Raw genomic sequence first — 18,761 nt, 5'->3', positions numbered from 1 at the left:
ACATGTCAAACGTTATATAACATAAATCTTCAGGGCCTGTTTCAACAAGAGAGCCAATAAGATTCGAGGGGGACGATTGCATTGTGTTTCAAAACGTTTCGAAAGGGGAGGGTAACCAGGGGCGCCGGCGTCATAATGGTGATGGCCCTCTCCATGTGACCACGTTCCACAGCGTCTCATTCATTCAATTTTAACAGTAGAAGGCTCAAACCAATTTGTGAAGACTGGGGACATCTAGTGGAAGCAATAGGAAGTGCTCAATGAACCATAGCTCACGGTGTGATTAATAGGCAACGTGATGAAGTTGAGTTCGCAATTCAGAATTCCACTTCCTGTTTCCATCTGTCTCGGGGTTTTGACTGCCATATGAGTTCTGTTATACTCACAGACACCATTCAAACAGTTTTAGAAACTTTAGGGTGTTTTCTATCCACAAGTATTAATTATATGCATATCCTAGCTTCTGAGTTTGAGTAGGAGGCCGTTTAAAATGGGCACGAATTTTTTTCAAAAATCGCTTTAGCGCCCCCTATCCTAGGGGAACGCCAAGAGGTAGCATTGCCTTTAAATTGTTGAACTTGGGTCAAACGTTTCAGGTAGCCTTCCACAAGCTTCCCACAATAAGTTGGGTGAATTTTGGCCCATTCCTCCTGACAGAGCTGGTGTAACTGAGTCAGGTTTGTAGGCCTCCTTGCTTGCACACTCTTTTTCAGTTCTGCCCACACATTTTCTGTAGGATTGAGGTCAGGGCTTTGTGATGGACACTCCAATATCTTGACTTTGTTGCCCTTAAGCCATTTTGCCACAACTTTGGAAGTATGCTTCGGGTCATTGTACATTTGGAAGACCCATTTGCGACCAAGCTTTAACTTCCTGACTGATGTCTTGAGATGTTGCTTCAATATATCCACGTAATTTTCCTTCCTGCCATATACAGTGCCTTGCGAAAGTATTCGGCCCCCTTGAACTTTTCGAACTTTTGCCACATTTCAGGCTTCAAACATAAAGATATAAAACTGTATTTTTTTGTGAAGAATCAACAACAAGTGGGACACAATTATGAAGTGGAACGAAATTTATTGGATATTTCAAATTTTTTAACAAATAAAAAACTGAAAAATTGTCCGTGCAAAATTATTCAGCCCCTTTACTTTCAGTGCAGCAAACTCTCTCCAGAAGTTCAGTGAGGATCTCTGAATGATCCAATGTTTACCTAAATGACTAATGATGATAAATAGAATCCACCTGTGTGTAATCAAGTCTCCGTATAAATGCACCTGCTCTGTGATAGTCTCAGAGGTCCGTTTAAAGCGCAGAGAGCATCATGAAGAACAAGGAACACACCAGGCAGGTCCGAGATACTGTTGTGGAGAAGTTTAAAGCCGGATTTGGATACAAAAAGATTTCCCAAGCTTTAAACATCCCAAGGAGCACTGTGCAAACGATAATATTGAAATGGAAGGAGTATCAGACCACTGCAAATCTACGAAGACCCGACCGTCCCTCTAAACTTTCAGCTCATACAAGGAGAAGACTGATCAGAGATGCAGCCAAGAGGCCCATGATCACTCTGGATGAACTGCAGAGATCTACAGCTGAGGTGGGAGACTCTGTCCATAGGACAACAATCAGTCGTATACTGCCTTTATGGAAGAGTGGCAAGAAGAAAGCCATTTCTTAAAGATATCCATAAAAAGTGTCGTTTAAAGTTTGCCACTAGCCACCTGGGAGACACACCAAACATGTGGAAGAAGGTGCTCTGGTCAGATGAAACCAAAATCAAACTTTTTGGCAACAATGCAAAACGTTATGTTTGGCGTAAAAGCAACACAGCTCATCACCCTGAACACACCATCCCCACTGTCAAACATGGTGGTGGCAGCATCATGGTTTGGGCCTGCTTTTCTTCAGCATGGGCAGGGAAGATGGTTAAAATTGATGGGAAGATGGATGGAGCCAAATACAGGACCATTCTGGAAGAAAACCTGATGGAGTCTGCAAAAGACCTGAGACTGGGACGGAGATTTGTCTTCCAACAAGAAAATGATCCAAAACATAAAGCAAAATCTACAATGGAATGGTTCACAAATAAACATATCCAGGTGTTAGAATGGCCAAGTCAAAGTCCAGACCTGAATCCAATCGAGAATCTGTGGAAAGAACTGAAAACTGCTGTTCACAAACGCTCTCCATCCAACCTCACTGAGCTCGAGCTGTTTTGCAAGGAGGAATGGGCAAAAATTTCAGTCTCTCGATGTGCAAAACTGATAGAGACATACCCCAAGCGACTTACAGCTGTAATGGCAGCAAAAGGTGGCGCTACAAAGTATTAACTTAAGGAGGCTGAATAATTTTGCACGCCCAATTTTTCCGTTTTTTATTTGGTAAAAAAGTTTGAAATATCCAATAAATTTCGTTCCACTTCATGATTGTGTCCCACTTGTTGTTGATTCTTCACAAAAAAATACAGTTTTATATCTTTATGTTTGAAGCCTGAAATGTGGCAAAAGGTCGAAAAGTTCAAGGGGGCCGAATACTTTCGCAAGGCACTGTATTTTGTGAAGTGCACCAGTCCCTCCTGCAGCAAAGCACCCCCACAGCATGATGCTGCCACACCCGTGCTTCACGGTTGGGATGGTGTTCTTCGGCTTGCAAGCCTCCTCCTTTTTCCTCCAAACATAACGATGGTCATTATGGCCAAACAGTTATATTTTTGTTTCATCAGACCAGAGGACATTTCTCCAAAAAGTACGATCTTTGTCCCCATGTGCAGTTTCAAACCGTAGTCTGGCTTTTTTATGGCGGTTTTGGAGCAGTGGCTTCTTCCTTGCTGAGCGGCCTTTCAGGTTATGTCGATATAGGACTCGTTTTAGTGTGGATATAGATACTTTTGTACCTGTTTCCTCCAGCATCTTCACAAGGTCCTTTGCTGTTGTTCTGGGATTGATTTGCACTTTTCGCACCAAAGTACGTTCTCTAGGAGACAGAATGCGTCTCCTTCCTAAGAGGTATGACGGCTGCGTGGTCCCATGGTGTTCGTACTTGCGTACTATTGTTTGTACAGATGAATGTGGTATCTTCAGGTGTTTGGAAATTGCTCCCAAGGTTGAACCAGACTTGTGGAGGTCTTGGCTGAATTTCTTTTGATTTTCACATGATGTCAAACAAAGAGGCACTCAGTTTGAAGGTAGGCCTTGAAATACATCCACAGGTATACCTCCAATTGACTCAAATTATGTCAATTAGCCTATCAGAAGCTTCTAAAGCCATGACATCCTTTTCTGGAATTTTACAAGCTGTTTAAAGGCACAGTCAACTTAGTGTATGTAAACTTCTGACCCACTGGAATTGTGATACAGTTAAATAATCTGTCAGTAAACAATTGTTGGAAAAATTACTTGTGTCATGCACAAAGTAGATGTCTTAACAGACTTGCCAAAACTATAAGTTTGTTAACAAGAAATTTGTGGAGTGGTTGAAAAACGAGTTTTATTGACTCCAACCTAAGTGTATGTAAACCACAAAAGCATCTCAAAGTAGGAGTACTGACCTATCCATATAATCTTATTAACTGTGATGTGTGAGATAATTCAGAGAACCAGGATGTTACTCTCTCTTTGCGTCGGAGCATAACAGTACAGTCTGTCTGTCTTGACTAATAACGGAAGTCTGTATTCCTGAGCTGTAGCAGTGCTACCGTACGTGCTCTATGCCTAATGAATACAATCTGGAAGGGTAATCTATCTGCAAATGTTGCATATTTATTATTAATGATGTCTCAGTGCTTGAATCTTTAGGGAGACTAGTTCGGATGAGAATGTCATCGTGGATCAGTTAGGATTCCCTGTTCCGTCGAGAAGCCATCTGACGTCTCTCTGTGCTCCTATGGCAGGTCATCTATGGGGTCATGTATGGAGGACACTGTCAGAACGATACCAGACAGTCCACATCCAGGACTTAATAACCCCAGCTGTTGAAGACAGGTTGTCCGTTAACCCCAGGTCAACAGCTGTTGAAGACAGGTTGTCCCTTAACCCCAGGTCAACAGCTGTTGAAGACAGGTTGTCTCTTAACCCCAGGTCAACAGCTGTTGAAGACAGGTTGTCTCTTAACCCCAGGTCAACAGCTGTTGAAGACAGGTTGTCCCTTAACCCCAGGTCAACAGCTGTTGAAGACAGGTTGTCCCTTAACCCCAGGTCAACAGCTGTTGAAGACAGGTTGTCCCTTAACCCCAGGTCAACAGCTGTTGAAGACAGGTTGTCCCTTAACCCCAGGTCAACAGCTGTTGAAGACAGGTTGTCCCTTAACCCCAGGTCAACAGCTGTTGAAGACAGGTTGTCCCTTAACCCCAGGTCAACAGCTGTTGAAGACAGGTTGTCTTTTAACCCCAGGTCAACAGCTGTTGAAGACAGGTTGTCCCTTAACCCCAGGTCAACAGCTGTCTCGCATACAACAGTTACACCATAGCTGTAAAATCTGGCATGCAACATTACAAAAATGTCCATGGGACTACTGTTGATGACAAACTGTAAGCCTTTAGTCAGTGTTGACCTTCTCAGAGTGAATGGTATTGGACCAAAGTGTCACGGTTGTCGTAGGAAGGAGCGGACCAAAATGCAGCGTTTGTGTCGTTCCACATTTTATTTATACTGTGAAACTATGCAATACATAAATAAACTGAATGACAAAAAAACAACAAACCGTGACGCAGAGGTGAAAGATACACTGACTCAAAAACAATCTCCCACAAACCCAGATGGAAAGAACGCCTACTTAAGTATGATCTCCAATTAGAGACAACGAGGACCAGCTGCCTCTAATTGGAGATCATCCCAAACAAAAACCCAACATAGAAATATGAAACTAGAACATGACAACATAGAAAAACTAAATTAGAAAAAAAACCCTGTCACGCCCTGACCTACTCTACCATAGAAAAATAACAGCTTTCCATGGTCAGGACGTGACACAATAGGAACAGCAGGAGACCAGTATAATAATCAGTATTTACTGTGCTGGGTGTAACAGGATTAATCTACAAGATATGTTTTGAGAATTATGCTGTTTTCTGAAACTGGTGGTCATAAATAAGAAATATTTCCATTGATGCTAAGAGTTTTGTCAACAGAATCCTTGTATTTACGAGTTATCTTTAGGCAGATGTTAATTCCATTTTTATTTTATTTTTTATTTTTTAAATATATACTGGCCGAAAGTGTGAGAAAAAAAAAATCCATTGAATTTCAAAGACGAGTTTTAATTCTGTCGAACTAAATTCCACGTGTGTTGACACGCCTTCCGTGTATTATAATAACACTCATTCTGTTTTTAAAACTGCATTTAATTCTAATCAATTATTTAACAGGAGCGTAAATAAAGAAAACACTTGAAGTTTTAAATTAAAATGTACAGAGAAAGAAAAAAAAAGCACGACCAAAGGATGTAATGATACAAGGTTATGATGGGAATATGCATTCCCAGCACCCTTCCAAGTATAGCTCCGTAATGAATAGACACTGTCCTGTTGCAGACTAGACATGTACAGGCTCTACGGTACGTCATTCATACTCGTTTCTCATTTCTTACGGGGAAAACATGTCAAGCGCAGAGTGTGTGTTAACTGATGTGTTGGTTCAGCAATCCATGTTCCTGTCTAGCTAACACGCACACACACACACACACTTCTGCACACACACACACAACCACACACACACACACACACACACACACACACACACACACACACACCTGCACACACACACAACCACACACACACACACACACACACTTCTGCACACACACATAACCACACACACACACACACACACACACACACACACACACACACACACACACACACTCCTGCACACACACACACACACTCTTGCACACACACACAACCAGACACACACACACTCCTGCACACACACACACACACACACACACACACACACACACACACACACACACACACACACACACACACACACACACACACACACACTCTTGCACACACACACCTGCACACACACGCACGCACCCACGCACACACAGCCACACACACTCCTGCACACACACACTCACAGCAGCAGACCATCACATAATTCCAGACCTACTGACATATATCCATTCATACTAACAATTCTACCATACGGTTGCTGGCTATGCTCCTGTCTGCTCTGACATACGGGCCGTTGCACCATCAATACTTAAAACGGTGTCCACCAACAGCCGCTTGGTTGCCATGGTTTCAATATGGAACGTCATGGGAACAGGAAGTAGGTACTTCTGTTCCCATGGAGATTGAATTTAGACCCTGGCATACAGGGGAACCTCTGGATGGAATATGGACAGATGGGTCTGTCTGTCAATACTAATCAATTACACTCCCCTGCTTTCACAGCTCTCTGTCTCTCTCTGTCTCTCTCGCTGTCTCTCTCGCCATCTCTCTCTCTCTCTCTGTCTCGCTGTCTTCTTTAGCTGTTCTCTCTAGCTGTTTTCTCCAGCTGTTCTCTCCAGCTGTTCTCTCTAGCTGTTCTCTCTAGCTGTTCTCTCCAGCTGTTCTCTCTAGCTGTTCTCTCTAGCTGTTCCCTCTAGCTGTTCCCTCTAGCTGTTCCCTCTAGCTGTTCTCTCTAGCTGTTCTCTCTAGCTGTTCTCTCTAGCTGTTCCCTCTAGCTGTTCTCTCTAGCTGTTCCCTCTAGCTGTTCCCTCTAGCTGTTCTCTCTAGCTGTTCTCTCCAGCTGTTCTCTCTAGCTGTTCTCTCTAGCTGTTCCCTCTAGCTGTTCTCTCTAGCTGTTCTCTCTAGCTGTTCTCTCTAGCTGTTCTCTCCAGCTGTTCTCTCTAGCTGTTCTCTCCAGCTGTTCCCTCTAGCTGTTCCCTCTAGCTGTTCCCTCTAGCTGTTCTCTCTAGCTGTTCTCTCTAGCTGTTCTCTCTAGCTGTTCTCTCCCGCTGTTCTCTCTAGCTGTTCTCTCTAGCTGTTCTCTCTAGCTGTTCTCTCTAGCTGTTCTCTCTAGCTGTTCTCTCTAGCTGTTCTCTCTAGCTGTTCTCTCTGGCTGTTCTCTCTAGCTGTTCTCTCTAGCTGTTCTCTCTAGCTGTTCCCTCTAGCTGTTACCTCCAGCTGTTCTCTCTGGCTGTTCTCTCTAGCTGTTCTCTCTAGCTGTTACCTCCAGCTGTTCTCTCTGGCTGTTCTCTCTAGCTGTTCTCTCTAGCTGTTCTCTCTAGCTGTTCTCTCTAGCTGTTCCCTCTAGCTGTTCTCTCTGGCTGTTCTCTCTAGCTGTTCTCTCTAGCTGTTCTCTCTGGCTGTTCTCTCTAGCTGTTCTCTCTAGCTGTTCTCTCTAGCTGTTCTCTCTGGCTGTTCTCTCTGGCTGTTCTCTCTAGCTGTTCTCTCTGGCTGTTCCCTCTAGCTGTTCTCTCTAGCTGTTCTCTCTAGCTGTTCTCTCTAGCTGTTCTCTCTAGCTGTTCTCACGAGCTGTTATACAGCTGTTCTCTCTAGATTTTCTCTCCATCTGTTCTCTCCATCTGTTCTCCCTAGCTGTTCTCTCCAGCTGTTACCTCTATAGTTTCCCTCCAGCTTTTCTCTCGCTGTTCTCTCTAGCTGTTCTCTCCAGCTGTTCTCTCCAGCTGTTCTCTCCAGCTGTTCCCTCTAGCTGTTCCCTCTAGCTGTTCTCTCTAGCTGTTCTCTCTAGCTGTTCTCTCCAGCTGTTCTCTCCAGCTGTTCTCTCCAGCTGTTCCCTCTAGCTGTTCTCTCCAGCTGTTCCCTCTAGCTGTTCTCTCTAGCTGTTCTCTCTAGCTGTTCTCTCTAGCTGTTCCCTCTAGCTGTTCCCTCTAGCTGTTCTCTCTAGCTGTTCCCTCTAGCTGTTCTCTCTAGCTGTTCTCTCTAGCTGTTCTCTCTAGCTGTTCTCTCTAGCTGTTCTCTCTAGCTGTTCTCTCCAGCTGTTCTCTCTAGCTGTTCCCTCTAGCTGTTCTCTCATGGACTGACGACTGTTCCGGGTTTATTTTTAGAAGTGAACTGTATTATTCCATTTTGTACCTTCACTGAACACTCCCCTGTGTTCCGAGGCTGTGCTTACAGTGTAATAATTCACACACACACTTCTCAGTCTGGTTCTGGTCTATTAAGATATATTATGATATTATATTCTTATATTATATTCGGATATTATATTATATTCGGATATTATATTATATTATATTCTGATATTATATTCTTATATTATATTTATATTCTGATATTATATTCGGATATTATATTATATTCTGATATTATATTCTTATATTATATTTATATTCTGATATTATATTCTGATATAATATTATATTCTGATATTTTATTATGATATTGTCACGGCTGTTCGAAGGAGCGGACCAAAATTCAGCGTGTTCGTAGTTCCACATATTTATTAAAAGTGAAACTGAATGCAATTCACAAATAACTTGAAAATAGGAAAACAACAAACCGTGACGCAGAGAGGAAAACACACTACTCAAAAGATAATAACCCACAAACAATGAGAAAAACCCCTACTTAAATATGATCTCTAATCAGAGGCAATGAGGATCAGCTGCATCCAATTAGAGATCAACCCCAAACAATCCCAACATAGAAATAGAAAACTAGAACTTAAACATAGAAATAGAAAACATAGAGCAACCCAAAACACCCCCTGTCACGCCCTGCCCTACTCTACTATAGAAAATGACATCTTACTAGGGTCAGGATGTGACAGATATTGTATTAGGATATTATATTATATTATGATATGATATTATATTATATTATGATATTATATTATATTATGATATTATATTATGATATTATATTATATTATATTTTGATATTATATTATGATATTATATTATATTATGATATTATATTATATTATGATATTTAATATTATATTATATTCTGATATTAAATTATATTCTGATATTATATTCTGATATTATATTCTGATATTAAATTATATTCTGATATTATATTCTGATATTATATTCTGATATTAAATTATATTCTGATATTATATTCTGATATTATATTATATTCTGATATTTAATGTTATATTATATTCTGATATTAAATTATATTCTGATATTATATTCTGATATTATATTATATTCTGATATTCTGATATTATATTCTGATATTATATTATATTCTGATATTTAATATTATATTCTGATATTAAATTATATTCTGATATTCTGATATTATATTCTGATATTATATTCTGATATTATATTCTGATATTAAATTATATTCTGATATTATATTCTGATATTATATTATATTCTGATATTTAATGTTATATTATATTCTGATATTAAATTATATTCTGATATTATATTCTGATATTATATTATATTATGATATTATGATATTATATTCTGATATTATATTATATTCTGATATTTAATATTATATTCTGATATTAAATTATATTCTGATATTCTGATATTATATTCTGATATTATATTCTGATATTATATTCTGATATTTAATATTATATTATATTCTGATATTAAATTATATTCTGATATTAAATTATATTCTGATATTATATTATATTCTGATATTATATTATGATATTATATTATTATATTTTGATATTAAATTATATGCTGATATTATATTATTATATTATATTATGATATTCTATTATATTCTGATATTATATTCTGGTATTATATTCTGATATTATATTCTAGTATTATATTCTGGTATTATATTCTAGTATTATATTCTGATATTATATTCTGATATTATGTTCTGATATTATATTCTAGTATTATATTCTGATATTATATTATTATATTATATTCTGATATTATTATATTATATTATAGTATTATATTCTGGTATTATATTCTGATATTATATTCTGGTATTATATTCTAGTATTATATTCTGATATTATATTATATTCTAGTATTATAATCTGATATTATATTCTGGTATTATATTCTGATATTATATTATTATATTATATTCTAGTATTATATTCTGATATTATATTCTGATATTATATTCTGATATTATATTATTATATTATATTCTGGTATTATATTCTGATATTATATTCTGGTATTATATTCTAGTATTATATTCTGGTATTATATTCTAGTATTATATTCTGATATTATATTCTGGTATTATATTCTAGTATTATATTATGATATTATATTATTATATTATATTCTAGTATTATATTCTGATATTATATTCTAGTATTATATTCTGATATTATATTGTGGTATTATATTCTGATATTATATTATTATAGTATATTCTAGTATTATATTCTGATTTTATATTCTAGTATTATATTCTGGTATTATATTCTGGTACTATATTCTGATATTATATTCTGGTATTATATTCTAGTATTATATTCTGATATTATATTCTAGTATTATATTCTGATATTATATTCTGATATTATATTCTAGTATTATATTCTGGTATTATATTCTAGTATTATATTCTGATATTATATTCTAGTATTATATTATGATATTATATTATTATATTATATTCTAGTATTATATTCTGATATTATATTCTAGTATTATATTCTGATATTATATTCTGGTATTATATTCTGATATTATATTCTAGTATTATATTCTGGTATTATATTCTAGTATTATATTCTGATATTATATTCTGGTATTATATTCTAGTATTATATTATGATATTATATTATTATATTATATTCTAGTATTATATTCTGATATTATATTCTAGTATTATATTCTGATATTATATTCTGGTATTATATTCTGATATTATATTATTATATTATATTATAGTATTATATTCTGATTTTATATTCTAGTATTATATTCTGGTATTATATTCTGGTACTATATTCTGATATTATATTCTGATATTATATTCTAGTATTATATTCTGGTATTATATTCTAGTATTATATTCTGATATCATATTCTGGTATTATATTCTAGTATTATATTATGATATTATATTATTATATTATATTCTAGTATTATATTCTGATATTATATTCTAGTATTATATTCTGATATTATATTCTGGTATTATATTCTGATATTATATTATTATATTATATTCTAGTATTATATTCTGATTTTATATTCTAGTATTATATTCTGGTATTATATTCTGGTATTATATTCTGATATTATATTCTGGTATTATATTCTAGTATTATATTCTGATATTATATTCTAGTATTATATTCTGATATTATATTCTGATATTATATTCTAGTATTATATTATGATATTATATTATATTCTGGTATTATATTCTGATATTATATTCTAGTATTATATTCTGATATTATATTCTAGTATTATATTCTGATATTATATTATTATATTATATTCTGGTATTATATTCTGATATTATATTCTGGTATTATATTCTAGTATTATATTCTGGTATTATATTCTAGTATTATATTCTGATATTATATTCTGGTATTATATTCTGATATTATATTATTATATTATATTCTAGTATTATATTCTGATTTTATATTCTAGTATTATATTCTGGTATTATATTCTGGTATTATATTCTGGTATTATATTGTAGTATTATATTCTGGTATTATATTCTGGTATTATATTCTGGTATTATATCCTGGTATTATATTCTGGTATTATATTCTGGTATTATATCCTGGTATTATATTCTGATATTATATTCTGGTATTATATTCTGATATTATATTCTGGTATTATATTCTGGTATTATATTCTAGTATTATATTCTGATATTATATTCTGATATTATATTCTAGTATTATATTCTGATATTATATCCTGGTATTATATTCTAGTATTATATCCTGGTATTATATTCTAGTATTATATTCTGATATTATATTCTGATATTATATTCTGGTATTATATTCTGATATTATATCCTGGTATTATATTCTAGTATTATATCCTGGTATTATATTCTAGTATTATATTCTGATATTATATTCTGATATTATATTCTGATATTATATTCTGATATTATATTCTGGTATTATATTCTGATATTATATTCTGATATTATATCCTGGTATTATATTCTAGTATTATATCCTGGTATTATATTCTAGTATTATATTCTGATATTATATTCTGATATTATATTCTGATATTATATTCTGGTATTATATTCTGATATTATATTCTGTTATTATATTCTGATATTATATTATGATATTATATTATGATATTATATTCTGTTATTATATTCTGATATTATATTATGATATTATATTATGATATTATATTCTGTTATTATATTCTGATATTATATTATATTATATTATGATATTATATTCTGTTATTATATTCTGATATTATATTATATTATATTATGATATTATATTATGATATAGTCTAGTCATGTAATGCTCTGTAGCCTATGTTCCCGTTTCACTTCCTTGATGTTTGAAAGCTCTTCTGTGTTAAAAGTCTTTGTAATAGTCAATTGGATTTATATAGCACTTTTCCAGTGCTCACAGCTGATTGGAGGAGATCATCTGAATAGTGGTTTCTACAGTATGTTGTCTGTGTTTGTGATGATTTAAACTCATTTTTATAATATTGGTTGGTTCTATAGTAAACCGACTGTAAAAACAGTGTATTGATTGATTGATATTAATGGTATTCCTGATGTTTCCCCCACAGAGCCCAGTTCCCACTATGTCATCTCCCTGAAAGCCTTCAACAATGCCGGACAGGGGGTCCCCCTGTACGAGAGCGCTGTGACCAGATCTATAACAGGTAAGTATGGGGCTAAGCTAGCTAGCTAACTCATTCAAACGTATAGTGCTCTGCTAGATAGCTAACCCATTAAAGCGTATGGTGCTAAGCTAGCTGGCTAACCCATTAAAACGTATGGCACTAAGCTGGCTAGCTAGCTAATTCATTAAAACGTAAGGTGCTAAGCAAGCTGGCTAACCCATTAAAACGTATATGGTACTAAGCTGGCTAGCGAACCGATTAAAACATATGATGCAAAACTAGCTAATCCATGAAAACACATTAAGGTTGAACGGCTCTCCATAACAAACTGGCTCGTCTGTTCTGAACATAATTTTCTGTTCACTGAAGCCTCATGTAAAAACAGCCTTTAAAGGCCAGAGGACTTTGATTTCCATAAAGTACTGATTGCAAGAAACCAGACAGGCAGACCAATAACTGTACAGGTGGTGGCACGCACACACACATACACACACACACACACACACACACACACACACACACACACACACACACACACACACACACACACACACACACACACACACACACACACACACACACACACACACACACACACACACACATCAGCCAACATCCTGGGTTGCATCCAAAATGGCACCCTATTCGTTATTATGTACACTACTTTTGACCAGGGCCCATATGGTTTTGATCAAAATGTGTGCACTATGCAGGGAATTGGAGATCTGAGAGTACAGGAGTCCTTCTACAACACACGCACACACACATATATATATATATATATATATATATATATATATATATATATATATATATATATATATATATATATATAAAGGATCACAGCTTTGTGGAGGGATACTCCGGTGAGAAAGCCTGATCACAGCTTTGTGGAGGGATACTCCGGTGAGAGGGCTAACTGATCACAGCTTTGATCTGCTCCAATCAAAGCATCACGCTCCTTGCCGCCTGGCAGCCACGACTCAAATTCTCTCAATTCTCAACACTCTCTTGATGTTCACACAGATACAGACTGCTTTAAACAGCTAGGGGTTTATTCACATAATGTACCGGTCAAAAGTTTGGACACATCTACTCATGCCAGGGTTTTTCTTTATTTTTGTACTATTTTCTACATTGTAGAATAATAGTGAAGACCTCAAAACTATGAAATAACACATATGGAATCATGTAGTAACCAAAAACAGTGTTAAACAAATTAAAATAGATTTTATATTTGAGATTCTTCAAAGTAGACACCCTTTACCTTGATGACAGCTTTGCACACTCTTGGCATTCTCTCAACCAGGAATAATTTTCCAACAGACTTGAAGGAGTTCCCACATATGCTGAGCACTTGTTGGCTGCTTTTCCTTCACTCTGCGGTCCAACTCCTCCTATCCATTTTATTTGGGTTGAGGTCGGGTGATTGTGGAGCCCAGGTCATCTGATGCAGCACTCCATCACTCTCCTTCTTGGTCAAATAGCCCTTACACAGCCTGGAGGTGTGTTGGGTCATTGTCCTGTTGAAAAACAAATGATAGTCCCACTAAGCACAAACCAGATGGGATGAGGTATCGCTGCAGAATGCTGTGGTAGCCATGCTGGTTAAGTGTGCCTTGAATGCTAAATAAATCTCTGACAGTGTCACCAGCAAAGCACCCCCACACCATCACACCTCCCCCTCCATGCTTCACAGTTGGAACCAAAAATCTAAAATTTGGACTCATCAGACCAAAGGACAGATTTCCACCAGTCTAATGTCCATTGCTTGTGTTTCTTGGCCCAAGCAAGTCTCTTCTTATTAATGGTGTCCTTTAGTAGTGGTTTCTTTGCAGCAATTCAACCATGAAGGCCTGATTCACACAGTCTCCTCTGAACAGTTGATGTTGAGATGTGTCTGTTACTTGAACTCCGTGAAGGATTTATTTGGGCTGCAATTTCTGAGGCTGGTAACTCTAATGAACTTATCCTCTGCAGCAGAGGTAACTCTGGGTCTTCCTTTCCTGTGGCGGTCCTCATGAGAGCCAGTTTCATCATAGCCCTTGATGGTTTTTGCGACTGCACTTGAAGAAACTTTAAAAGTACTTGAAATGTTCCCGATTGACTGACCTTCATGTCTTAAAGTAATGATTGACTGTTGTTTCTCTTTGCTTATTTGAGCTGTTCTTGCCATAATATGGACTTGGTCTTTTACCAAATAGGGCTATCTTCTGTATACCACCCCTACCTTGTCACAGCACAACTGATTGGCTCAAACGCATTAAGAAGGAAAGAAATTCCACAAATTGAGTAGGTGTGTCCAAACTTTTGACTGGTACTGTATATTAACCATGCTGCTTAATATGTCACATGAAGATAGACTTCTGTAAAGGGGCAATCCTCAGTTGGATACATACATTGTTGGACATATCAATTAATGATATGTACCCATCCTGTCAGAATAGAACTACAGATTCCATCCTGTCAGAATAGAACTACAGATCCCATCCTGTCAGAATAGAACTACAGATCCCATCCTGTCAGAATAGAACTACAGATCCCATCCTGTCAGAATAGAACTACAGATCCCATCCTGTCAGAATAGAACTACAGATCCCATCCTGTCAGAATAGAACTACAGATCCCATCCTGTCAGAATAGAACTCCAGATGTGTGTTGGTTGCGGCACAGTCTCTCATCTACGGAAAGACTACACCAGTATGCACATTACTATCCCTGCAATGTCATAATGAGTAGCAGTATTCAAACACTGACTGTTGGCTGAGAGAAAGACACCCACACACACACACACACACACCACACACACACACACACACACACAATTGACCTACAATTGATTTCCAATCCAAATCCTATATTCCCCAACCCTAACCTTAACCTTAACCTTAACCTTGACCTTGACCTTGACCTTGACCCTAACCTTAACCCCTAACCCTAATTCTAACCCTAAACCTTTAAGCCTAAAATAGCCTTTGTCCTCGTGGGGACCTAACTGATTGTCTGAATGGCTGCCTGCATAGCTGTGAGATATTCAGCATTTAACGCTGGCTCACATCTTTACGAGCTGCATTAAAACGCCTTGTTGAAGACTTGCCAATAAACACTGCAGCGAGAGGGAAATATATTCCCATCCCTCCGTTAGCCATTTCATCTTCTGTATCTCTCAGACAGTGCAGGAGACAGGAGAGAGAGAAGGAAGGAGAAATAGAGGGGAAGGGAGGGAGGGAGAGCGAGAGAGGGATGAGAGAGGGGGGAGAGAGAGAGGAGAGAGAAAGGGAGAGAGATGGAGGGAGAGAGACAGGAGGGAGAGAGATGGAGGGAGGGAGAGAGACAGGAGAGAGAGAGGGGGAGAGGGACAGGAGAGAGATATTGAGAGTGGGGGAGGGGAGAGGGAGAGACAGGAGAGAGTGGGAGAGAGAGAGAGACAGGAGAGAGAGAGAGAGACAGGAGAGAGATATAGGGGGAGGGAGCAAGGGAGAGACAGGAGAGAGAGAGGGGGGAGGGAGGGACAGAGGGAGAGAGAGAGACAGGAGAGAGAGAGAGAGAGAGACAGGAGAGAGATATAGGGGGGAGGGAGCGAGGGAGAGACAGGAGAGAGAAAAGAGAGATGGATAGCTTCCTTCCCTACTTCTCTCCCAATCCATCTCACATCTCAACGCTTAGCCGCTAATTCAACTCACCAAACTGGAAATAGCTACGTTTTTCACATTATGCTGCCGGCAGCTACGAGATGTATGGTTGAGTCCTCTTGTTTAGTCTTTGGTTGTTCGTCAGTCTTCTAATGTGGGGCTCTGAGTTTAATCACTGATGTTGTCGGGATTACCATCTCTTGTCTTGCTTGGTGAAATACGTCTCTGTTGTTGACGACGGGTTGCAGACGTTAATTCTAGTGTCAAACTGAGGTTGTACCTTGATGCTTCATGTGTCGACATCTATCTGTCTGTCCCCGTTTAGACATTAGCACATATGTAAAATAGACCAACTTTTGGCTTTAACTGAAGTGAATGTACAATTCTTACAGATCTGTTTTGAATATTAGCTTAACCAACTGGTTAGCTAGTTACTGTCTTTTAATAGCTTTGTTAGCTTTAGCCTTTGTCTCTAACTACCTGTTTGCTCTGCTCTTAGTTGTGGCTGTAGTTATAAGTGGTAGTTAACACTAGTTAACCAGTGAAACTAGTAGTGTCCTTATTAGCAGGAGGTTCTGGTGTGTAATTACTTTCTACTCTCTGTATTCTTCTTCTCTGTCCATCTTTCCTTTCCTCTCCTCTCCTCATCTTTCATTTCCTCTCCTCATCTTTCCTTTCCTTTCCTTTCCTCCCCTCATCTTTCCTTTCCTCTCCTTATCTTTCCGTTCCTCTCCTCATCTTTCCGTTCCTCTCCTCATCTTTCCTTTCCTCTCCTCATCTTTCCGTTCCTCTCCTCATCTTTCCTTTCCTCTCCTCATCTTTCCTTTCGTCTCCTCATCTTTCGCTTTCGCTTTCCTCTCCTCATCTTTCCTTTCCTCTCCTCATCTTTCCTTTCCTCTCCTCATCTTTCCTTTTTATCTCCTCCTTTCCTTTCGTCTCCTCATCTTTCGCTTTCCTCTCCTCTCCTCATCTTTCACTTTCCTTTCCTTTCCTCTCCTCATCTTTCCTTTCCTCTCCTCATCTTTCCTTTCCTCTCCTCATCTTTACTTTCCTCATCTTTCCTTTCCTTTCCTCACCTCATATTTCCTTTCCTCTCCTCATCTTTCCTCTCTTAATCTTTCCTTTCCTCATCTTTCCTTTCCTCTCCTCATCTTTCCTTTCCTCTCCTCATCTTTCCTTTCCTCTCCTCATATTTCATTTCCTTTCCTAATTTTTCCCTTACTCACTCACTCACTCACTCACTCACTCACTCACTCACTCACTCACTCACTCACTCACTCACTCACATTTCTTAACTCCATGGTTCATCCATGATTCTCCGTCGGTTGCATGTAAACTCCTATCACTTTGCATGAAAATAAATATTCATTCCATGAATCTAAATACACACTGTGTGTGTGTGTGTGTTGGGCATGGTTATGTCAATCCACATCCAGACCCCATTGATCCATCAGACGACGATCTGTTCCATCTGTTTGATAAATATCCTACCCCCATGCCAGATACGTCCACCCCCATGATCCCCCCAGTAGGTGTCCAGGCCGTGGCCCTGACCCCAGACTCTGTCAGGGTCAGTTGGGCAGACAACTCCATGACCAAGAACCAGAAGACTACTGAAATCCGCTACTACTCCGTCAAGTGGAAGACCAGCTACTCTACCAGTGGGAAGTTCAAGGTAAGGATTTAGGGGTGTGTGTGTGTGTGTGTGTGTGTGTGTGTGTGTGTGTGTGTGCGTGTATGTGCGTGTGTGTGTGCGTGCGTGTATGTGCGTGTGTGTGTGTGTGTGCGCGTGCGTGCGTGTGTGCGTGCGTGCGTGTGTGCGTGTGTGTGCGTGCGTGTATGTGTGTGCGTGCGTGTATGTGCGTGTGTGTGTGTGTGTGTGCGCGTGCGTGCGTGTGTGCGTGCGCGCGTGCGTGTGCTCTTGCCTACTGGTTTGCGACCTGGTTTTTGTATGTTAACAGTCTTCAGGTGGTTTGGTTAGATTCTTGTGTTGTATTTCTGGATACCTGTAGCGAACTGGTTCAACTCACTTTGCATTCGCCTGCTCGTTGAGAGACGATACTTGCTGTGGGGTTCGGCCGTGACAGTTGCTTGATCGCTCGTTTAAAAAAGCTTGTTTTCTTATTAAACAAAGGTCTGTTTTTCTCCTTACACACTACTGTTCTCTCTCGACTTCATTTATTTTTATAACGGGTTAGAAATGGGTACAAAGCACAGAGGAAAACCCTTAATGAAAAGCCACCGCACCAATGTGGTTTTCTGGCAGAATCATTTTTGACGTTACACTAGGTACGTTCTGTAACCATTCCCTAACGTTAACTTAACATTCCCTAACGTTAACTAACATTCCCTAACGTTAACTTAACATTCCCTAACGTTAACTTAACCTAACG

General features: G+C 37.8%; 1 protein-coding gene across 2 annotated transcripts in view; it reads left to right on the top strand.

Annotated features, from left to right (window-relative positions):
- Nucleotides 1-18,761, top strand: part of LOC106591943 (netrin receptor DCC) — a 586,418-nt gene that overhangs the window by 460,867 nt on the left and 106,790 nt on the right. Inside the window, exons 16-17 of one of the 2 annotated variants that reach the window (XM_082956999.1) lie at nucleotides 12,680-12,775; nucleotides 17,871-18,043. In XM_082956999.1, coding sequence (XP_082813125.1) covers nucleotides 12,680-12,775; nucleotides 17,871-18,043 — 269 coding nt within the window. Of the gene's footprint in view, nucleotides 1-12,679; nucleotides 12,776-17,804; nucleotides 18,044-18,761 lie in introns of both variants that reach the window. The other variant, XM_082956994.1, reaches the window with a different exon arrangement.

This window comes from Salmo salar, chromosome 01 (assembly GCF_965601325.2).
Source record: "Salmo salar chromosome 01, fSalSal1, whole genome shotgun sequence".
Taxonomy (NCBI): domain Eukaryota; kingdom Metazoa; phylum Chordata; class Actinopteri; order Salmoniformes; family Salmonidae; genus Salmo; species Salmo salar.
Note: the sequence above shows the minus strand (reverse complement) of the source record. Positions and strands in the feature narration are given on the sequence as shown.